The sequence below is a fragment of the Leptonychotes weddellii genome, chromosome 5 (genome assembly GCF_054177405.1).
Source record: "Leptonychotes weddellii isolate Sample4059 chromosome 5, ASM5417740v2, whole genome shotgun sequence".
NCBI classification, from domain to species: domain Eukaryota; kingdom Metazoa; phylum Chordata; class Mammalia; order Carnivora; family Phocidae; genus Leptonychotes; species Leptonychotes weddellii.
Window position 1 is genome coordinate 25,444,070 of NC_138373.1, and position 24,708 is coordinate 25,468,777.

The window sequence follows — 24,708 nt, forward strand, 5'->3', positions numbered from 1 at the left end:
ACATGGGAGCTCATGTTGGCAACACTACTTGCAAAACATAATTTTTTCAGAAAGTTAGAAACGTGACTCTCATACAAATAGAAAACAAACAAAACAAAACAAAACAAGAACCATTAGTCAAAGATTTTGTTAGATTCAATTAGTGAGGAAACCAGTAAGATGTTAGGACTGATTTAAAAGAAAATGAAAGACCCAGAGATTTGTAGCTGGTCAAATGAATGCAGAAATAAATTTGCTAATAAATGCAGAACTGGTTCATGTGTCGCTAGGTAATACCTTGCAATGCTACTGAACAAGAATCATTTGTATTGCTGTCAGGGCTTCTACACGTTAACCTCTATTCTCATAAAGTTGCAAAATAGTAAGAGGTCGGGAGCCCTGGAAATCAGATGACCCCCCAGGTGGCATATGCTACTAGATGACATCCAGCTCTTTTTTATTTTACGAGTAATCTCTGCGCCCTAAACTCACGACCCTGAGATCAAGACTTGTACACTCTACTCACTGAGCCACCCAGGGTACTCGGGTATTCTCTTTGGCCGAGTTCTAAATTGTGCATACTTGCTTTTGACATTGTTAACTAAGAGAGGCGTGAAAACAAACCAATTTGCTTTTTCTGTGACATATCCGTAATTAGGTATTTGAAGGTGGACGTAAACCCCTCTCCCCCCACCACTGGTCAGCAGTGTTTCATCATGGGCTCTGGGGTCAGACTGCTTGGGTTCAAATATGGTTCCGTCATCTACTACTGAGTGACCCTGGGCCAATGACTTAACCTCTCTGTCACTCAGTTTCAACCACAGCGAGAGGCTTTTCCGTGATATTACCTTTAGGTCTTTGTCATGAAGATTAAAGGGGATAAGGCACAAGAGCTCAGTAAATGTGAGTTATAGCACTACTCCTAAGAAAGGGTTAATTATTCTACCAGAGTCTTTATTCTGACATCAAAACATTTTGAAAAATAACCCGTCTTACGCCTTGTTAAAAAAAGGGATTGGTTCTACGTTTTCAAGCAGAAACCAAAATAACAAAATCATCAAAGTGAGCCAATTAGTAAACTAATTAAATAATGAAACCTAAGAGATTACAGTAAATTCTAGATGTGTCAAAACGATAATTTACTTTCAACTTTGACGCTGAAGGAATAAAAAAAAAAAAAAAAAGAAAAAAGAAGATGGTATGAGTCAGGGGCAGCAGGAAATTAATCTCTGTTAAGATGTTCCAAGCATTGTGCTTACCACATATTCATTACATGTCAACAAATGAGTGTTTTCAGAAGGAGAATAGTCTTTTTTTCTCCCCCTCCTTAAGGACACATGTACAAAATAAAAAGCAGTAAGGGAAAAATAACCCAAAGAAAATCATGCTAAGGCCTCAGAAAGTGGGTTTATCACGCATGTCAAACGCAAAAGCAGGGGTTTGGAAGAGCAGTTCGGCTTTAATCATTTATTCTGCACAACAAAAAACACATTAAATATTCTCTTCGTTTTAAATTATATTTACCAACGTGTTGGAAATACAATGCGCTGGGAATACATGTCCTTTCACTATACATTGTTATTTTTACTTTGCCCACAAAATGCTGAGGAAAATACGGAATAAATACACATTTTATTAAAAACACACTCACATACAACTCCTGTTACAAATTGATATAAATCAGTTATGTCTCCCTCCCATCCAAATTTTGGCTTACATATCCTTAAATCAAAAAGCAGCAGTGGCGTGGCTTACCAAAAACCTGTGGATAAAGACGGTTAAGTACTGGAGTTTGAAATTGGACAGGAAGTAGCGATAAACCAAAATAGAAAGCAAAATAATGAAGAAAAATGACAATACACATTGAAGTCTGGATATGTTTTAATATATTCAAGACTGAGAAAAGAACTTTCCTAAACTGTTGGTTTTTAAAAGGATGTTTCTAGGCTAAACTGAACACAAAGGAAAGAGAATTTCCCTAAAGTTTTCTGAGCCAAAGGAAAATCAAATTATGCTTGAAAAACAAAAGCAAAGACTAATGATGTCTGTCTCTCTCCCCCCACGCACTTCTTTGCATTTGCTTCAGTGTAGACTTTCCTGCTGAAGGCCAGTTATTAATTCTATATTCTGTTATCTCAACACAACCAAATCTAGACTTAACCCTCTGTGTCCCGATGGGTTGATGAATGGGACAATTATTTTCAGTCCCTCGTGAGCTGGGAAACTGCATTCTGGATGTACTCAAATATACAGAGACATATGGTCTCCTGAGCCCCAGACTGAAGAAGTGGCAACTTCTTGCCAAAAGGACATTATTTATGGCCACTATTACTATATAAAATGATTTCTTGTTGTACAACTTTAAAAAAATATCAAGAGGCACTATGATTTAAACAAAGTTGGAAACAATTTCTCTCATCTTCCACATGCTCTGATTTTTATGCAAAAAACTTGGTAAAATAGAATAATGCTGATCTCAGGTTTTTAAAAAAAGGTTTTTAAAAAGCTAAGCATGAGTTCATAAGTAAAAGGGATATTTACTATTCTGAAAGAAAAAAGGCCAAGGTAACAGTATGATGCTAGATAATAAAGTGATACATTAATTTTGCAAATTCATGCATTAGTTCCCTTGCTAAGGATTCTTAGACTGTAAAAATTTGTAAAAGAATGTGATAAAAGTCCATACATGATGGTTGTACTAAAGGCTTTCCATAACTGGAGACACACTAAAATATATTTATTTAGTTGGAAGGGGAAGTGGGAGTGAGAGCCTTGCATCTATAATGAGCATTTTCGAGTTCATTAGAAACTACCAGTCCTAATTCAGATACACATGAGACAGTGTACGTCTTCAAATGTCCAGCACGTACAACAGCAAATAACAGCATCTAAGAGCCAGAGACACCGGCTCTCTAAATACAACGAAGGCTTGTACTAGATGACGAGGGCTGTTCAAAATGGCGGCTTTAAGTACAGAGCTGATTTCTGAAAGCTTAAATTGGAGTGAAACCCATATCAAAAGAAGTGCTATGTTCTGATCTGCCTTTTATGTAATTAAAGAACAATATAAGGCAGATGGAATTCTACAAGAAAAACCAGAAACTATATACCATAAGCAGAAGCGCCAGACTAGGGTGAAGAAAAATCATAATAACCATCTCCTTTTGAGGCGCTATGTCGATTTTAATGTACTTTTCACTCTGACTGGACTCTTAAATACATAAAGAAGTGAAAATTAACACACGTACCTGACATCTTGTTTTCTAATCTCCAACGTAGCTTTTTAACCCTCAGACAACATTTAGTAGCCCAACCCTTTATTCTATCTTAAACTAACTTTTGTTTCCTGTCCTCTTCTCTGTTCCTCAGATCACTATACAGAATTCCATATAACAACACGGTTCCCTGATACCCCTTAATTCATTCTTGTGGCACCTTGTATCGAGTTTGAAATCCAAATCTACTTTAGCAGTACCAATGTAGGTTAACCTACCAAGAGAACAAGATGTCGGCATGGAAGGTTCAACTTGGAGAGGTCTGTTGAAAGAACTTCTGTGAAGGTGAAGACCATTATGTGTTATGTGGTCCAGTGTCTACTCTGAGCTCAAACACCGTGACGAACAAAAACACGGCCGACACGGAGGAAACGTGTAACTGTGTGGTATGGCTAGTGAGACTGATGTCTATACCCACATCAGCTCTTGAGGTAGAAAATTTACTACTCATTACTAGATAGGAGAGTAAGACCTAACTTAATAATGGTGAAATATAAAAGTTTAAAAACGGCACAAAGATGCTATGAATGTCCCATATGTACACTTCAGTAAAAAGCTAATCTAACCCAGCCGGAAGGTTTGAGAAGGAGATGGACTTGTGAGTTTTTAAGTATGTATATATTTCTCTGGAATTCTTAGATATTCTATGCATTGATCTTCCATTTACTTTTTAAGTCCTTTATCTCCACTCCAGGAAGGAAAACCAAATCTTAAAGACTTGGTGGGCCACTCAATTACTTGTGTGGGAACCCTCACAGAGATGCAAGGAGGCACTCCGCAGAGGGACAGGAAGAAGGGGGATCAGAGGGTGAGCTTATGCTGCGCAGGGAGAAGCTCTGGTGCTGGTGGTCTCAGGGCGTGGCAAGAGAGGCTCAGGGATGAGGAAGTCTTAAGAGACTCTAACTCGCCTTTCGGGCTTAGAGACCTCAGAGTTTGGAGGTTAAATGTTTGAAAAAGTGAGCGTTCCAAGGACTCCTTCACTTGCACCATCAATTTCTGGAAAGAGGGAATTCATTTCGTGTCTAAAAACTACTGGCTTTGCACAATCGAGTCATAGTACGTGTCGCATATGCTCGGGGGATTAGGAAGTGAACCAGGGAGGTTTTGAGGAGGCTGTCTTACACGGGCGGGCACCAGGGAGTCCCCAGGAATTTCTCTTAGAGGCAGAAAGATGGAAGAACGTGTTTGAGGACAATGTGGGAGAACTGGGGAAGGACGGCAGAGGGGTTTCCTTCTCTGGGTTCCGGGGCACCTCTGAAGAGGGTAAGAACATGATTATGTGTTTTACCGGTTTGTGTCAGAAACATAAATTGCTGCCTGTTTCAAGAATGGCCTTCTAGAAACACCTGCGGACACCTCCCCGGCTCCGGACCCACCTCACTTAAGAACGGAGCATGCGGACCCTGGCCTGGGCAGCGACGGGAGGGAGGAGAGCAGGCGCGGGACCGTGAAAACGGTGCCTGAACTTAGACTTCGGAGCGGAGGCTTGGCTTTGGCGCGCAGAGCCAGTAAGCGGACAGCTCGGCTGTTAAGGGCTGGAAGACGAGGCAATCGGGAACTAATGATAAATGGGGACCCAGGAATGCCGGCAAAGAGCGGCTGGAAAGCACGGTCTCGGGACAAGAAGACAGCCGTCACCGTTCATTTTCTCATCTTCCCCTTAGACGCGACCTCTGCGTAAGAGGTGTGAATGAAGTCATAGAGCTGCTTGGCATTCCCGGCGTTGCCCAGAATACCTGCCAGTTTGTCCTGCGACAGGCTGGCGAGCTCCGCGATGTTCCGCACGTGCTGCATCACGGCGCGACAGTTCTTGGCGTTCACCCCCGGCATCTTTAACAGGAAGTCCTGGGGGCCGGGATTGTACTTCTCCGACTCCGGCAGCGTTTCCGAATCCGCCGTGACGGCCATGGCCGTGGCCGCGTCGGGCTGTGGCCTGTTCTGCTTCAGCTCCTCGAACAGCTCGGCGGTGGCGTGGGGCGAGGGGCACCAGAGAATGCGGAGCCTGGGGAAGTGGAGCGTGAGGAGCGTGAGTTTGGAGCTGACGTCGTTGCTGCAGATCTCCTGACGCAGCGCGCCGCGGGACGTGAGGGAGAAGGGCTGGCGGGGGTCGAACTCGATGAGCAGCACCGGGCGCTTGTAGTAGCGGGACATGGACACGCACTGGCCGTACAGGCGGCCGTTGCTTAACGAGCCGATCAGGTCGCTGACGCTCTTGCGCTCCACGCACATTTCCGGGGTCAGAATGTAGTCCCCGACCTCCAGAGTCACGGGTTCGATGTCGATGCCCCGACGGTGGATCAGGGACGGCAGTTCACTGCGAAACTCACGCACATCCACGACTATAGTCTGCTGCGGCCGGCTCTGTTCCTGGCCACCTGGGAACAAAAAGCAGCATCTTAGGTGATGGCCCTGAGGAAGAGCTCTCAAAGATGGACGAGAACAACTGAAGGTTAAAATCTGTGTTTCTGGGGCGCCTGGGTGGCTCGGTTGGTTAAGTGCTGGACTTGATTTTGGCTCAGGTCATGATCTCGGGGTTGTGAGATTGAGCCCCACGTTGGGCTCCGTGCTCAGCGGGGAGCCTGCTTCTCTCCCTCTCTCTCCCTCTGCTCGCTCGTTCTCTCTAAATAAATAAATAAATCTTTAAAAAAATAAAAAATCAAATCCAGTCTGTTTCTGTTGTCAACCTGTGATGCACGGTAACATAATACCCCATGTTGTTACTCCTCATTTTTCTGTGTTTTCAGAAGGGTTTGTTTACAGAGTACATAAAGGCGATTTCTCTTAAACTAAAGAGTGCTGCGAGGAAAGTCATGATGATTCGTGAACACCAGCATTTGCTGTCGCCTTCCCTCTGCAGCTCCCTGGACGTCCGGTCCCTGATGGTCTCACTGCCCACATTCTACTGACCATCGCATTCCTAATTCCTATGACAGAGTCGGGCATGTACTAGACGCCTAAAAACGCTTGCTGAGTCAACTGCCTTAGAAGCTGTCGTGAAAAATTCTGGAGCCGTCAGTTCCTGTACCAGTGAGTCTAGACGTGGGAAAATGGAAGAAGCCGGTGGACCAGAACTTCCCACATTCGAATGTGCCCAGAACCGCCTGGAAGCGAGTTAGAGGAGGTTCTGTATTCAGTAGGTCTGGGGTGGGGCCTGAGACTCTGCGTTTCTTACGACATCCCAGGTAACGCTAAGGCTGCTGGCTTATGGACGACACTTAGGAGGACTAGGGGCTGCCGCGCGCAGAATAACGGTCCCTTGAAGACTCCAGTGTCCTAATCCCTGGAATGTGTAAATATGTTACTTTACATGGCAAAAGGGACACTGCAAATGTGATTAAATTTAGGAGATTGTTCTGGATTATCCAGGTGGGCCCAAAGGTCCTTAACAAGTGAAGGAGGGAAGCAGGAAGGGCAGAGTCAGAGCCACCGGCTCTGAAGGTGGAGGATGGGGCCAGGAGCCAAAGAGCGCAGGTGCCTCTAGAAACTGGGAAAGGCAGGGAGATGGAGTCCTCTCTAGAGCCTCCAGGAGGAGCACAGCGCAGCTCACAGTGAAACCCGTTTGGACTTTGGAGTTTTAAGACAGTAAGTGTAAGATAAGAAACGTATACGCTGTTTCAAGGCTCTGAGTTTGTGGTCAGTTGTTACAGCGGCCGCAGGGCATGACGACAAAGGCCCAGAGGGCTGAACTCCGAAGGACAGACTTCTGTAAATAGCATTCTGCGTGGCACCTACATGCTCAAATCTAGCTTCCTTCATTCGGCCTGGCGTTCTATATTCTGCATGAAATGTCACCAACCTATCTGAGTTAATAAGAATCTTCTTCAAAAAAGACCTAGATGCTCTGAGGCCATGTTTCCCAAAGTTCAGTCCAGGGACCACTCCCATCAGAAGGCCCTGAGGTGCTGACCCCGTTTCAGATGCACTGAATGAGAATTTCCATGGAGTGAGGCCTGTGGCTCCATAGCTTTAACAAGCCTCTGAGGTTTTGCCCGAGTATACCGGGTTTGGGAGGCTCGTGGCTTTAACCGGGCCCCCACCAGAGGCTAAGTCAGCTCCATCGTATTGCGCTCCTCAGGCCGCTTGGCTGACCGCAGCTGCTGCCATGGGGAAACGGGGATTCGGGAAGCGGGGGTGGGGGGGGGTTACTTCTGGGTCACGCTGCACTTGGAATTCAGCACGTCTTACTGGCACGCCACGGTTCAGACACTGCACTGCAAGGAGGGAGCCACGCACCTGGGATCTGGAAAAGTGCCAAGAAGCAACACACGGAGGCAAGAAGAGAAGTGGGGATGTGCTCCAGACAACTCCTGTCTATCTGCGGTAAAGCGGCTTCTTCGGGTAAAAATAAGAGCCTAACTGCCACTTATCAAAGTTTCTTTGCAAAAGTACATTCTGAATCTCAGCCAGCCAACCACATTTACAAGCAAGGCTGGACCATGACTGATTTCGAGGTTGGGGCGCCTACAACACAGCCCCCTTATTCTACAGATGAGGAGCCACAGCTCTGGGAGGGACATGTGGTTAGTGAAAGGCAGCACCGGCACCCAGTTTTACGAGTTTGTTGAGAAAAAGCCCACCTCTGCAGAGATGCTCTAGGACCCCAGGGCCTCCGTGGCAGGCGCCGGGAATGCGTGGCACAGGGCGGGTCTCACCTGCTTTCCGGGTGTCGGTGGGAGTGCCTGCAGCCGCGGAGCCCCTGACCAGCTCCGGATTTGCTTCGTCCCTACCTTCCCTTCCTTCAGGGACCACCATGCTGGCCTTCTCCCTGGGGCGGAAAATAGTTTAAACACTTTTTTGAACGAATTCCCAAATTCCAGATTTTAATCTTTTATAGATTCTAACATAGAAAATGGCCACAAGAGTGTCAAGATGAGAAATATGTTAGATAAATAAGTACAGTAAATATACACAAATGAGCGACAGGTAAAGGAAGGAGAAAGAATTTCTTGGTTGGGTGCTACTTCTGATCTTCCAGAGTGAAAAAGAGCTGCTGTTTATTTTCCATTCTCTATGTCCTTCAAGCACTTTGGGACATGAAATAAGCAGGTAAAAAATGCCACCAAGAGATTGAGACTTTTTATAAAAACATGCTAACGTGTTATTGAGCATTAAGAATAATTTAAATAATTTATATTCTAATACGTTCAGAGTAAATCATAAATAGGAATGGTTACAAATCAATGATTAAGAAAATCAAAGCACAGATGACGGAACTTCGATTTAAAAACCTCCAGGTGGGAGGCCCCAACAGAGATTTAAACAAAAAATCAACATCTCCGGTTGGCAATAGCGCAGCATGAATTCCCTCGCTCATGCATTTGTTTTAAAAACCTTTCTGGAGTGCTCCTACCTGCCGTGTTAGGTGCTCTGATATACACACATGGTTACACAGTGATTCCTGTCTTCTAGGTAGCTCGGTATCCCACATCCGGTAGACTGACAGGACAGTACAACCACAACTAAGACTCGTAATCAGGGACGACAATTATGAAAATATCCTCGATAACCAAAGAGCCAGGCTTGCCATGGTCTTATTTTTCAAAACCAGGGAAGTACGTCCATGAACCAGCAAGCGCCATGTCTAGGAGGGACAGAAGGGATGTATGAGGCTGGCTCTCGGCCCTCGTAGGGCGGGACACTGAGTTCGGGGAGCATGAGCAGGCACGAAACAACGGTGGGACTGACCAACGGCAGGAACAGAGCCCAGGGTACCGTGCGGCAGAAGGCGGACGGGTCCTCAGTACTCACTAATCATTTCAGTAAGGGCTAAAACAGCAAAGACTTTCCAATTACAGGAAATAAAACCGGATGGACCGATTTTCCAACCCCTCTGGATAAACGATGTTTTAGAACAGGGTACCACTCCAAGATACCACTGAAGAACAGAAATTACAACTTTAAATTCTATACTCTTTGAAACAATATACAAAGTTATTATTAGTACGGCATTTTGTAAACAGTTCACACGATGGGGCCGGCATAGTTCCAGGTCCGTTCTTCCTCACGATTCTCAATACGAGCATCAAGTGTGGCCTGCTGGAATAGTTTTTGCAATGGCTGTGGCCCCGAAAGCCACTCCTTACTGCTCCGTGATACCTACTGGACTTGCGTTGAGGACAAAGGGCAAACTATTCAGAAAAATTATTGCTCTTCAATTTCTTTTTCTTTAACATTTGGGATTAATATTGGGGATCTTTTTTCTCTTTATTTCCACTTACTTTACTGGCTAAGCTACATATCACACATGGGGGCATCCCCATTTTCTGATTTATTTGTAGTCTGTGAGTGGCTGTATAGCCTAGTGGGTTAGAAAATATTCCTATTCCGTGAATCTGAAACCACTGACTGGCCGTGTGGGCCTTGGGCAAGTAGTTTAATGGCTCTGTGCCTCAATTTCATCTGTAAAATGGGCATAATAATAAAACCTCCCTCAAAAGAGGCATGTTAGGAGAATTATCCACTGTAGAAGGTACTCAGAACAGTGCCTGGCACATAATAGGCATTATAAAATGTTAGCTGTTATTGTAACTGTGCTTTTCTTATAATGTGGTAACCTCATTCCCTAATTATCCATGATAATGCTGAAAAACCAAAGATTTGCTTTCAGATGATTCCACAACGGTTTCAATTAATATTGTTATATAAAAACAGCTAGTTTACTATGAAATGTTATAACTTAACTGGAAATTGAATCCAAGAAATAAACTCCTGAAATGAAGCCTGGATTGTGAAGAACATAATAAGTCTCCCTAACTGGTAACTCAAATTAATGTAACAGAAACTTGCCATCATAATAAATATTCAGTTCTTTGCTTTCAACATTTAGCATAATTACCCAAGTCGCTCCGTGTGACAGATACAAAATGATAATTACAAATGCAGATTCTTATTTCCACTTAATCTAAAGTACAGAGGTTTCTTATCTTTGCTTTAAGATCTTTAATGATATCTGAATAGCCTGATACCACAACAATGATAATATAGGGAGGAGGTGCTGAACTAGAAGTCTTCCTCCAATGGGCATGTATTCTGGCCCACATGCTAACTCATTTTGGGATCACATATTTCTTTTTTTATTTTTTAAGGAACCTCTACACCCAACATTGGGCTCGAACTCACAAACACAAGACCAAGAGCTGTGTGCTTCACCGACCGAGCCAGACGGGGGCCCTGGCGATCACATTTTCTGACTAAAATTCCAAAGAACCTTACCCCTGCCTTTGAAAAGCAGTGACCTCTCTAAAACTATGTATACTCAGAATATTACTGCCAATTTTTCTACCCAGGGAGCATTTTATTATCAATACTTATGAGTATCATTTTTTTTTTTTTCTCTCTTGACATCTGTAATCAACTGATCTAGCGCAGACAAGCTATCCTTCCACCGCCAGTTTGCCAGATTCCTTCCTTTCGGTTTATTTTAAATAGTAGCACTGCTTTTATTCTTACGACATCACCCACGGAGGTCCTGGCAAAAGCACATTGTCTTATTCTCACATTAAATTTCCAAGTACAGGCTTGGTGCAAATGCTCTTTCAGCAACGCACCTCACATATATTTTCCTTTTCAAAACAAACACTTCTCAAATTCCCCAAGTTTTCTGGGAAGGTAAATATCTTAAGATTCTAAATGGTGTAACTATCTGATTGCTGTGTAATACGGGAAGATCTACCTTAAAATAAGTAGATGGTCACCACTGAGAGCTAGGAAATTAAACCAAGCCAGAGATAAAATTACATTAAAATGTGATATGGAAATTATCAGGTAGACTGAAACGCAGGAGACAGTCCGTATTCCAGATTCTGCTGGGTGGATTCCAGTATGGGCCAGGCTTATCCACACCTTGTCACCAAGCCCTCCGATGTGGAGACTCACTTGTATACAGCAGGAATGGCACGGAGTCTGCAGTATCTTGCCACAATCTACTAGCCACAATCTACTAAAGATGAGGTTCCTGATGCATTACAGAAGAGGCAGCCTGGAGCATGAAAACTCGCCTACTCAGGTGCCTTCTTCCCCACATTTTCCCAGGCTCTCTTGGCTACAACCCTGCGGGAAAAGCCCAGTCTCCTCAGGGAGATGAGCCCTGAGACCTTGGAATATCCTCCCTTATAAGAGGCTTTTGTATGCCTGAGGCCTGAGGCCACATGGCAGCAGTCTGATGAGATGATTTACGTGCACAACTTGATTTATGGTGAATACCTGTTTTTGCTCTGGGGGGATGGAGTCTGTCATGTGGGTACTCTGTGTCTACGTGACTGACCCCCAATAAAAACGCTGGACCCCAAGGCTTGGGTAAGCTTCCCTGTGGATAACGCTCGCCATGTGCTGTCACACACTGCGGCTGGGAGGATGAAGCACATCGTGTGACTCCACAGGGAGAGGACACCTGGGAGCTTATGCTTGGGCTTTCCTGGACTTGGCTCCATGCTTCTTACCCTTCTCTGATTTTAATCTGTGTCCTTTTGCTGTCATATACCCAAACTGTGAGGATACCAGTTTTTCTGGTTTTTCTGGCTCCTGTGGGCCCTTCTGGTGAATCACTGAGCTGGCAGGTGGTCTTAGGGACCCTCAGCATGAACACCAGTAACCTAATCTGAATGATCTTGGCTCTCTGTACTCATCTGTAACTCGGGGATGGTTAACTCATGAAGACTCAGGCAGAGGATGTTTTATAAAGAGTGAAGGACTGGTTAGGAGATACTGACCCACATCCTATAGCACCAATTCTTTTTTTTTTTTTTAGAATTTATTTATTTATTTGACAGAGAGAGAGCACAAACAGGGGGAGCGGCAGGCAGAGGGAGAGGGAGAAGCAGACTCCCCACTGAGCAGGGAGCCTGACACGGCACCCGATTCCAGGACCCTGGGATCACGACCCCAGCCGAAGGCAGACGCTTAACCAACTGAGCCACCCAGGCGCCCCTAGCACCAATTCTGTGATTCCATCCCCTGCATCTTTCTTCAATCTGTTCCCTTCTCCCTGTCAACCTAATCGTGGCTACCACCTTTTCTCCGGACTCGTTTCCCTGCTCCATCCATTCCTCCGTTAGGAGGCCAGTGAGAGCCTCTAAAAATAGTCTTCCTACTGAGAACGCGTCAGTACTGTCTTTCCGTCTCTACAGGCACGTTCTGAACCCTCAGCAGGGCTTCGGGTACCCTGGGGCTTTCACACACAGAAGCCCCTTCCCGCCCTGTCGACGTAGCACCTAGCGCACACTCCTCATGCGTTGTGTACCTGTCGCTTCTTCTGTGAAGGCACCCAGGTCCCCGCCCCGGGCCAGGTCTGACCTGTGCTAGCGCACCCCATTCCTTCACCTTTGCAGCCAGACTCTGTACATGTCTAGTTAGTGTAGTATTCATCATCACCTAATGTTCGTCTTTTCCACTAGGGGATGAGCCCGAGGAGGGGAGGGACCTCCAGCACCACTGTGACTACAGCATTTTACTGTCAGCACAGGGCTTGGTGCCTCAGAGATGCCCAGTAAACATCTGTTGACTGTTTTGAGTCTTGGGGGAGTGACGGTCTAGAAGACACAGAGAAGCACTAAAAGCTTCGGACAAGAAGAGGCCAGCTGTTTAACAACTGGTTGGTTATCACACTTTCTGAAATATTTTATTTATTTTAAGCAGTTCGGTTAAGCGTCTGCCTTTGGTTCAGGTCATGATCCCAAGGTCCTGGGATCGAGCCCCACATCGGGCTCCCTGCTCACTGGGGAGTCTGCTTCTCTCTCTCCTGCCCTACCCCCACCCCCCCGCTCATGCTCTCTAATAAATAAGTAAAATCTTAAAAAAGAAAACCCCATACATACACACATATACCATATAAACCATCCCATAGAGCACGTTAACAGAAAACATTTTCATAGGCTGAAAGGACTGACCAGAAGCTGGAAGAATCTGTGGCCAAGGCACGTGGTACTCACAAAGGATATGGCGGGGTGGGGTTCTGCCCATGTAACATGCTGAGCCGCTCCACAGGGACTCAGTGGCCCTGATTCAGGAGGCACCTGGGAATGCATGCCCTGGATGGACCGGGGTACAGGGAGATTTTAGGTGTACACTGAGAGCCCATAGTCCGTGTTGGAGGAAGGTTGTTCATTTTGAAATTCTGTGTAGAGCCCTGGCATGCTAACAGCCACTAAAAATGATTTCTGCCCTCTCATTGCCACTTGCCACTGATGCATTACCAATATCTGTGGCTTGGAAGATTGGTCAGTCCAAGCCATGGTGTCCTCTGGTCTACCCTTTTCTCTGGCTCAGCTCAAGGATGCCCCATCTAGCCCCTGCCCTGTCTTTTGAGGCTCCTTAGAGATCATGTGACCCATCTTCCCTCACCAAGCTGCCATCTCCTTGACAACAGCCCTGGTACAAGGTTATCAGATTTCTCAAACACCTGTGGTGGGTAAAAGGTGGCCATCTAGTCTGTGCACATATCACTTAGAACATTTTCCGGATGTTACACTGGAAAGCATTTTCTATTTGGATTTGGAACATTACCAGACACTCATCCTAAAACAGTACACGTATGTTCAGATAAACATCACACCTTCAAAAAAAATATTTTCCCAGAGTGATTCTACTGCTGGTGATCTGAACTGACTCGGTTGTAAAAGCATTTCCCAGCAAATGGTAAAGGCGGTCACCCACCCACAGACAATGGAAATTTCACCAGGAGAAAATAAGTCATAATTCCAAGGGAAGGGAGAAAGCTTGTGTGGGGGGGTGGGGGCTGGGTGGGGAGATCTAAGAACATGTATCTTAGAAAAGCAGTGGTTGAGGGGCGCCTGGGTGGCTCAGTTGGTTGAGCGACTGCCTTCGGCTCAGGTCATGATCCTGGAGTCCCGGGATCGAGTCCCGCATCGGGCTCCCTGCTCGGCGGGGAGTCTGCTTCTCCCTCTGACCCTCCCCCCTCTCATGTGCTCGCTCTCATTCTCTCTCTCTCTAATAAATAAATAAAATCTTTAAAAAAAAAAAAAAAAAAAAAAAAGAAAAGCAGTGGTTGAGCTGAATTTTGGTGTTTTATGTTACATGTCTTTACAAGCAGAAAAGCAGCTCTCGCCACGTTTCCAATATCCTGTTAAACCACTGAAAGGCAACTGGAAATGGGTGGAAAAGAGAGGGAGGAGACAAGAAATGTGCACATACCCCAGGGATGAATCACACCACAGGTTTATCTTGAGGTGATGCTCCCAACTTCTTCCTCCCTCCATCTTTCCTGAGGGCAATCAGATATGCCCCCACCCAGAGAAGCCTCTAGATCTTAAAAGGCCTCTATCTTTTACCTTATGAGTTTCTCAAAAGCTTCCTTTTCTTTCCGCAAAGCAGTGAGATAGCGCTGTTCCTCGGTTGAACCTCCATATATAAGAAAGTAGACCCTGCCAGTTAAAACAGAACTCTTTTAGGCTGTAAAAATGTAATTTTTAATCCCTGAAAGGAAGAGCGTAGCATTTGAAATGAGCAATCTAAACTGCTCAAATAATAAATATTTGACCAAGAATAAAAGGCTCCATTAATCACGTACCTAAAATTAAGCTGCCTAAACTCCACCTGGTAAAAGTCTCATTACCACGTTTTTCCCCTTCACCGAAAGGAGGAACAGAGTTTAGGTAAACACTGAAATATAACTAGAGGGATAGAATAATCCTTGCTTCATAACTATAAACAAATCAGAAAACACAAAATCTCAGCAGCTTCTCTTTTTTCAATTTTTTCTTTACACCTCTGCCAAACAATCATTTGCAAAGTTGGATAGTAGTTATAAAACGCAGCTTGTGAAAGTTCACGTTAGTGAGAAATAAACAAATGAAATCTATATGACCTTTATCTCTTTCTCGGCTCTTTTTTATCAGTGTCTTCACAGAACCAAGTCATCACACATGTTATATAAACACAGACGCAGAAGACACATGGGTGATATCGGGCTCGAGAAAATAATTTGGTATATTACTTTCTCCTAGGAAGGACTGCTTTTCTTTCTTATTTGTTGCTCAAAGGCTGAATTAAGCACCTCCTCTGACTCTCTTCCTTACCTTCTATCAGAGGTTTTTCCTTTTTTAGCCTTTGACATTTCTTCTGGACTTTATGCTCCTAGGATATATTTCCTTGAAGTGTGGACCGAGAAAAAAACCATCGGACAATGAATCCAGAGACCTCAGCTCTCCCCCACAAGTGCTATGTGGCCAAGGGCAAGTCATTCGTTATTACTGGGACCCAGTTTCCCACCAACGCAGGGAGCAATTGAACTCCAAGGTCCCTTCCGGCTCTGACATTTTGTTTCCAAATATCACACTATTCCATTCTCAGGCAACAAAGAACTTGGGAGCACACAAGTGATCTACAAAGCTGATCAGTAGCAAAGTCTGAAAAATTTACCAGCCTATAATTCTTTGACCAGCTTCGTTTAATCTCTTCATCCTGTGTTATTTCTGACCCACCTGCTCCATTCATCTCTGCTCTGGAAGGCTGCATTAAACTGCTAGGAAGGTTTCTTTTGGCTCTGTTTTTGGTTCAGACTGAGTTCAGGATATTAATTTTGCTGTTTATTTCCCTCAGATAATTGGAGACCCAGAACACTATATTCTTTGAGAGGCATCATTTTCTCATCTGATATTTCTGTAGATTCTTTATCTGCTATTTCTTGAAACTCAAGAAAACTTGGTACAATAATTCCCCAAATACCTTCTCATTTTATGTGGATGTAATTTAGAGTCACTTCTTGAAATTTATAAGAATGACATTTTAGAAGATCAAAGCCATTTAGCTGAGTCATAGTTATAGTACATTTTGGTACAAGTTAGGATATTATACATTTCCTAGACTTGTTCAGATACAGCACCCCATAAGCTACAACCAATGCAGAAAGGATACAGTATAGAACAACAGAACAGCAAGTAACCAGAACACAGATAGTTCCCTAGATTTGTTGTTCTACTACAACATCTGACATCCTTCCTATGCAAACTTCCCAGGTTGACCAGGATGCCAAAGAAGGATTCATAAATTTAACCTACATCGTTAACAACAGAATGTTAAAGAAAATCCATGTGCAACTGGTAAAGTGTCTGTGTTAAAGCCTAAAGAACCGTGAAATTGAAGCATTTAAAAGAAGCAGCTCAATGGAGTATTACTGAGCCATAAAAAAGAGTGAAATCTTGCCATTGGCCACAACATGGATGGACTGAGAGGGTAGTAAGCTAAGTGAGATAAGCCAGATGGAGATTGACAAATAAATACCATATGATTTCACTTATATGTGGAATCTAAAAAAAACAAAATGAACAAACAACAACAAGAGAGAAACAGACTCAAATAGAGAACACAATGATGGTTGCCAAAGGGGGGTGGGAGTAGGGAGAATGAGCAAAATGGGTGAAAGGGATGAAGAGGTACAGCTTAAAAAAATAAATAAGCCACGGGGATGAAAAGAACAACATAGGGAATATAATCAATAATATTGTAATATACTTATCATGGTAAGCATTTTGTAATGTATAGAATGGTTGAATCATGACATTGTACACCTGAAACTAATTTAATGTATGTCAACTGTACTTCAGCTAAAAAAAAAAAATCTCTCTCTCTCTATGTAGATATATACACACACACAAAAAAAAAAAAAAAGAGAGAAGAAACAGCTCATATTCTTTATAACTTGCCTCAGAGGCTTCCCGGGCCTGCTCGCCCTGTAAATTTCAAGCTGGCGAACGAACGTCAGTTCCGCATCGTACAGAACCACGTATCTTGGTTCCACTTCATGGAGCACCCTCGTCAGAGCATAGGGGTCACTACAGCCCAGGAGCGGATGGAGGATGGTGAGTGGGTCTTTCAGGATTCCATATGCGGCATCAGAGGACAAGTTTAAGTCAAATTCCTCGTGCTTAATTTCTTCTAAGGAGCTTTCTGGGCTACTGCCTGTGTCTCTAGGATAGCCTTCCTTGACATCTCCTGCCTCTTCAGGTTCTTCAGACTTTCCCATCATCTGAGTTAAGGTTAACCTTCGCTTTTTCTTTTTCAGAGTCCTTTCTTTGGTGGCAGCCCTTTGTTTGTTTGGGGGGCCTTTAGGCCTTTTGTTAGATTTTGCCATTCTCTTTGGACTGTCCTCACGTCTAAATTTCATCCACACTTCTTCGGCTTTGCTATCCTTCTCAAAGGTTTTCCTGTAGAGCCTCAGCAAGAAGGCCTCTGCTCCCATAGTGATGTACTCTCTCAGCTGGGAACATGTTCGGTCATCGCTTGCACAAATAAGTACTTGACCTAAAATTATGAAACAGCGTTATGTTACTGTGACCTCATGTGTCCCCCTGCTCTCTGCCTGCCCCGTCGCCTCTTCCCCTCCACAAAGAAGACACATCTTACCCCCGGCGCTAAGGGTACAATATTCACAATTTGTTTAAAGGGCCTCAGATGCTTATCAAATGCTTTCCCTCTCTGACAGGATTAGTTAAATCTTTTGAGTAAAGTTGGAGCCAGAAACATTTAGTCTTACGAAAGCGTAGCCACGGTGTAATGGAGGCTTTACGGAAGCTCTTTTTAATTAATAATTTTCCAGAGGATTTTATATGCCAAAATAAATTCCAAATGGATTACAGAGTCAAATGTTAAATATTAAATCATAAAAAAAAAGGTGACTATTCTCCATCTCTCTGGATGGAGATGATTTTCTAGGCTTAAAAGCAATGGAAGAAATCTCAGAGAAGACTCGTATCTATAATCTAAAAAACTGTGCATTAAGAAAGCTAAAGAAAAAAAACAACTTTACAAAACAACTATCATAAATGATGATATCTTTAATATATAAAAAGCCAATACCAACTGTGGACATAGTCTAAATTGGCAAAGAAAAAAAAAGACAATTCACAAAAGAGGAAAAACATTTAAGAAAACAGTGAGCTTACCTAGCACCAAATTTCAAATGAGTAACATTTTTCTCCAATCAAATTGATAAAACCGTTACACATATATAGGTATACATACAAATGAATATATATAGAATCTCCAGTCATTGTCAGCTAGGTGAAAAAGAGAGGAGCTCTGGGGCGCCTGAGTGGCTCAGCTGGTTGTGTCTAACTCTTGATTTCGGCTCAGGTCATGGTCTCAGGGTCGTGGGATAGGACCTCATGTTGGGCTCCGCACTCAGCATGGAGTCTGCTTGGGATCTCTCCCCCTCATCCTCTGCTCCTGCCCTCACCTGCTCTATCTCTCTAATAAATAAATTAAATAAATCTAAAAAACAAAAGTGATGAGCTTTTATGCTGCTAAAAGAAATGAAAATTCAGAAAAATTTTGTACAAGTCAAATGTCTCAAGAACATTATCATTTGACTTGCTAATTATATATCCAGAAATTGTATCTGCACTGTGACCTTAACAATGTGAGAAAGAAAATACATAAAAGAAACCCTGGAAGCAAATATGCCAGTGTGACTCCTGGACATTTTTTTCCCCTTCTCTTTTTTCTTCATACTTTTCAATTTTTCTAAGTGAGCATGCATGACTTTGGGTCTTTAATCACAGTACTGTAGGTTCTTGGATAACATCACCAGCACATTTACTAAGATAAGAATTATGCGCTTGCGTTTACTGATTTGTAGGAGTTCAAAGTCTCAATAGATTTTTTTTTAATCTAGTTTTATTTTATAATGGGTTTTATTTTTTTAAATGTAGTTCAGGTTTGGTCTACCATGCTAATCTACTAGTATACTTGTGTTTGAAGACAGCAGCCCTGAAATCTGGAATTTTTTGGTGGTGGTGGTGGGCTAGGTCAATGTTGCTCCATAGAACAGTGAAGACTTTTCTGGAAAGATGCTTGCTGAGAATAAAGCAAGCCCATTAGCTTTCTCCTTGGGGATTCCAGATTGAAATCCTGGTGAACATGTAGGTGGAGATAAGCTGCCTCTTTAAATAGAAGTCCTGAGAAGGCAACCAGCAAAAAAACCTGCTTTCATGAATATACAAGGATTCAACCTGGAGAAAATCACATCGAATGAATAGAAAAGGAGGCTGCCACTAGGATTTCAGTGTTCCTCTGGCATTTATTCTTTTACATTTTATAAATAAAATCATAGTAAGTTATTTTTAAAGAACTAACAAAGAAGACTCATTTGCTCCACTTTGAAAGCAAATGTCACCATCTCTTTTCTCCTACCTGGACCACCAAGGGCTTCGCTCTCTTTATTTTCTGCCTCAATTTCTTTCAGTACTTCGGTTAATGCTTCCCACTTTGGGTTGCTTTCTAGGACCAATTCCTTTTTTGTTTCTGTACAGAAATAAAAGGATAACCTCATTCTACGTGATAACATTTATCCATAAAGTATTTCACAGCCTTTTAAAACAACAGATGACACAAGCATCATTCCAAAAGCCCCTTCCTTTGAGCCTCTTTCCGGAGGCCAGATAGAATCTTCTTTCTTGAAAAAGGTCTATTTATTAAGGTCTAAATGAAACACACTCCAGACCAACGTTAATAGAGGTTTCACAGTGCCCTGAGAACAAGTCACATGCACGGTCACGAATTAGAGAAGAGTCTGTGTTGTTGTCAATTGTGATGCTAGATATAAGCTGCTATTTAAAATGAAAGAATCAGTACAGAGTAATAGTATTTATTATTTCTAAAATCCCCCTGACTTTCACAATCCTGAAGATGGGATACAAGTAGACAGCAATCAAATGTTTCTGTTAGTACTCAAACACATCACTAACATATTTAAGTTCTGAACTAGACCTTTGAATGAGGCAGAAGGTCAGCATCAACCCTATCCCATGCCTTAAAAAACCAATGATATTTATTATATCTACTAGATAAGGGTTGGAATAAAATCCATACTTGCCTCATTCTAGTATATATTTTTTTAAAGCTAAAAGGAATGTTCAACATTCTGTTAAGACTTTAAGGTGCCAAAAGTAGTTATTATTCTGAAGTTAAAAAAAAAAAAAATCAATCCGTAGCTCTTATGTAGCGGTGATAATACTCCTGACTGACACTTGGCACCTATTATTTGGAATCCCCTGACAATGGATTCTAAGACTTGCCAGCTGGATACTTTTTAACATGCATTGCATGTAACATATATTTAACATACGGGCACACGTTTTTCACATGGCTGAAGGATATTTAGGATTAATATATAGACTTGATAAGAATTTCCACACCAAATACTTAAATAAAGGACACAGTTAAAGATCAAGCCTACAAGATACCTTGCTCTTCTTTCATCTCCGTTTTTTCAGACATTTTGCCTTTTTTGTTCATTTTGGCATCTGGAAGATGGTAAACCCTTGCTCGAGCATTTACAAACATTGAGGTGCTAGAGTCAAGAAACAGCCAACCTAATAGGAAAAGTTAAAAAAAAAAAAAAAAAAGCCTTCAATTTAGGATGAATTTTAAAGAGTCTCTGATGGTCACATGCCCTAGAAGGACAACTGTCCGCCATCTTGTTCTCCTCTGAACCACATCTTCCCCCTTACTGTGGCCTCCATCACTGTTTGGTTAGACCAGTGGTTTTCAAAGTGTGGCCTACTGATGTCTGGGGGTCACTGAGATGTTTTCAGGGAGTCTGGACCTCAAAGCTACTCTCATAAGAATATTAACTCATTATTTGATTTTCCCCCCACTGTGCTGACATTTCCAGTGATGGTGCAAAAGCATTGCTGGGTAACAGTGCTGGTGCCTGAGCGTAATCAAGGCAGTGGAACCAAAGTGACCAGCGGTCAGTGTATTCTTCATTGTCATGCATTTGTAGTTTATTACTTAAGAATGTCCCTGGGGAAGAGGTAAAAATTATTAATTGTATTAAATCTGGGCCTCAGGGGCCCATGGACTACACTTTGAAAATCAGTGGTCTAGCCAGTGACAGAGGCCACGACAGTGGGGGCAGATGTGGTTGGTAGACAAACAAGATGGTGGCCAGTTGTATATGTATGTTTCCCTACAAACCTCCTCAGTATTCAGCACTCTGGCTGATGAAACCCTAAACTGCCTTGCCATTTCTTTGGAGAAAATGAATTTGAAGTTCTTAACAACTAAACTTCCAGAACACAACCTATTTCTAAGTTGGGGGCTGCCTGTAATATACAGAGTCTTTTCTAGAAATAAAGTCGCCTGGAATGATATGAATATTTATTATTATACAGAACAGAAGTTGAGTGGGCGGAAACATTAGCTATCAATAAAACCTACATCCTTGTGCTATGAACATAAAATGTAATTTGAAATCTTAGTATACCACATAGTTGAATATAGCACTCCCTACATCTGATTCCCCAACAAAATCCAACACTTTATTCAAATCAGCTCCCATAATAATATTAGTATTTTTATCTCCCACCTGAATTCTGACCAAAAGCCTTCTCTGTTGCTCTCAGAGATTCCAGAAGATTAAGGAATGTGATACAATCATACTGAGAGAGATATTGCAGCAAAGTTCGTAATATCTTCAAGTCCTGAACCAAGGACTTAGTCTTGGCTCCAAGCTGGTGCCACAAAGGATCCAGATAATGGCGGATTGTCTAAAACAAGAATAAAATTTAGTATTCCTAAATATATGTTCAATAAAGCTATTATTAATACAAATTATACTTTCAATGAACATTATCCCCGTATACCTAAAAATGGTTAGGGTGGTAAATTTTATGTTATGTATATTTTACCATACACACACACAAAAACTCCCAACATCATCTCCCAAGAAAGCGGATAGAAAATTTCAGTTCATAAGATTCTAATAACAATGTTTAAATTTTCAAATATAAAGCAGTGTCTTATCCCTAGAATCTTTGTGATCAGAGAGTCAATTTATATTTATTCATATTTACATTATGAGGAGAAAAGGCCTGATAAACATCAGATAACCAGTCTTTTTTTTTTTTTTTAAGATTTTATTTATTTATTTGACACAGAGAGAGACACAGCAAGAGAGGGAACACAAGCAGGGGGAGTGGGAGAGGGAGAACAGGCTTACCGATGAGCAGGGAAGCCTGATGTGGGACTCGATCCCAGGACCCTAGGATCATGACCTGAGCCGAAAGCAGACACTTAACGACTGAGCAACTCAGGTGCCCCCCAATCATTTGTTTTTATGAAGGGTCAAAGCACATAGCTTAGACATATCAATTTCTGCCAAGTTTGGCTGTGACCCTATCCTAGATAGATAAAAATGTGGGATCCAGTTGGACAGGGAACAGAGGGCATATATCAGGGAAACTACATGGTATCAAATTAAATAACAATGTATCTTAATTTGGTGGTGTAAAAGATTTACTTAGGCTTTTTTGTTTTGTTTTTAATGTGATTCATGGATGGGAAAATACTTGTTAAATTATCAATGGACTAAATTTGAATTTTTTTAAGACCCTAAAAAGTAGGAGCACCTGGGTGGCTCAGTCAGTTAAGCAACCACCTCTTGGTTTTGGCTCAGGTCATGATCTCAGGGTCATGAGATCAAGACCCGTATTGGGCTCTGCGCTCAGTGCAGAGTCTGTTGGAGATTCTCTCCCTCTCCCTTCCCCACTGCTCCTTCCCCTGCTCTCTCTCTCTCTCAAATAAAATAAGTAAAATCTTAAAAAAAAAAAAGTTGCCTAAAGCACAAAATAGCTTTTTGTATATACTATATAGGTATCTACATACCCACAGCTATATTATACACACACACACACCCTTTACAAACTGATTTTGTAACTAAAAAGGATAATAGTTATAGCTTGATATGGAAGCACTATCACTACGTGGCATCTTATCTAAGAAAATTAATACTCAGCAGGAATAATTATTTGGATGGCCGTATAATTTATTGTCCAAACTGGGACTCTTGTGAAAATGAAATTATATTATTAATAATTATTCCAGGACAACAGGTAGATACTGTAACTGTCCTAGACAAACTGGAACATATAACTGCATACCTGTTTGGTAAAATCACCTACAAAAGTTAAATTTTCTAACAAGATGCAAAGTTATGTCTGCATTTACCTTTGGTTGCTAAAAGAATATCCAAAATAATACTTTGACTTTTACTAGCCAGGGAATGATAAACAGAAACTTAGTACAAAACATATTAGGCTATATTTTGTTTTTTTCTAACAACATATACATTCTATTAAAAGAACGTGAAGGTTTATTTTTGATGGTTTTTTTTTTTTGTTGTTGTTGTTTGATCATGCACCAAACATTAAGAACAGAGGAACAAAACACATGAAATTAGTTTCATGTATAATTATTTCACAGTAAAATGACTTTTTCGAAGAATCAGAGAAATGAGGAGTTAAATTTTTCTTTCTTAATAATCACTATGCATTATTTCCAGTGACAGATTGATTCAGAGTTTAAGACAGGAATTTGTTCCACCAAAATATGAAAAAAAAAAAAAAAAAAAAGCTGTCCAGAAATTTTTAAAAGTCAGCATTTTCTGGATCTACAATTCAATCGTCAACATTTATGGACCTGTATTAATACTCATCTATGATAAAAATAAATCAGTTAGAGGGGTGCCTGGGTGGCTCAGTCAGTTAAGCATCTGACTCTTTTTTTTTTTAAAGATTTTATTTATTTATTTGACAGAGAGAGAGACAATGAGAGCAGGAATGCAAGCAGGGGGAGGGGGAGAGGGAGAAGTGGGCTTCCTGCCAAGCAGGGAGCCCGATGTGGGGCTCGATCCCAGGACCCTGGGATCATGACCTGAGCCGAAGGCAGACACTTAACGACTGAGCCACCCAGGCGCCCCAAGTGCCCCACTCTTGATTTCAGCTCAGGTCATGATCTCAGGGTCATGGGATTGAGTCCTGCATTGTGCTCCACACTCAGCGTGGAGTGTGCTTGAGACTCTCTCTCTCCCTCTCCCTATGTCCCTCCCCCTCCTCACGCATGTGCACATGTTCTTTCACTGCAAAAAAACAAACAAAATCAGTTAGAATAAAAGTTCCTTGAACTAAAGTCTTAGTCTTACCATTTTCTCAATTCAAAATGTAATTTTAAGAGAGCAAGGTTCACATTCCTCAGTAATGAAAACTCATCCCAATTGTTTTTATTCCAAACAAAAGCTCATAAATCATGAAGCATTCTTATGTAAAAACTCTTCTACCTGTAGATATCCAAATGCTGTCATTTCAGAGCAAAAAAGGTTATTTATCCTTCTCTTAATTATACTTAAAATACGAGATAATCACTGCATAACTGCAAAAATCAGAGGTGTGCTTATGTGTCGGTCCATGTATTTTACTACAAATGATTACTTTCCAGAAAACCAAAGAAGCTATCCTTAAATCAGCTCCAAATTAATTCTAAAATAACAGCAAATTCCTGTTAAGGACACTGCAATTACTAAAATAACTTGGAGTCTTTAAAATTATAACATCACAAACTGTGCTTAAAAGGAAAAGAGACGGAGTACCTTGTCAAAGGGTTTCCCAATAGCATTTTCTAAAGACAAATCTTCCACTTCAAGGGACGGGTTATGGCACTT

General features: G+C 42.1%; 1 protein-coding gene across 1 annotated transcript in view; it reads right to left on the reverse strand.

Annotated features, from left to right (window-relative positions):
• Positions 1-1,418: 1,418 nt before the first annotated feature.
• The window catches only part of ERCC4 (ERCC excision repair 4, endonuclease catalytic subunit), a 34,878-nt gene continuing 11,588 nt past the window's right edge, over positions 1,419-24,708 (reverse strand). Inside the window, exons 2-9 of the mRNA XM_081818878.1 lie at positions 24,637-24,705; positions 21,580-21,760; positions 20,453-20,581; positions 19,401-19,511; positions 16,913-17,510; positions 14,540-14,632; positions 7,907-8,019; positions 1,419-5,629 (exon numbers count right to left, since the gene is read on the reverse strand). Coding sequence (XP_081675004.1) covers positions 4,896-5,629; positions 7,907-8,019; positions 14,540-14,632; positions 16,913-17,510; positions 19,401-19,511; positions 20,453-20,581; positions 21,580-21,760; positions 24,637-24,705 — 2,028 coding nt within the window. The 3' untranslated portion in view covers positions 1,419-4,895. The remainder of the gene's footprint in view (positions 5,630-7,906; positions 8,020-14,539; positions 14,633-16,912; positions 17,511-19,400; positions 19,512-20,452; positions 20,582-21,579; positions 21,761-24,636; positions 24,706-24,708) is intronic.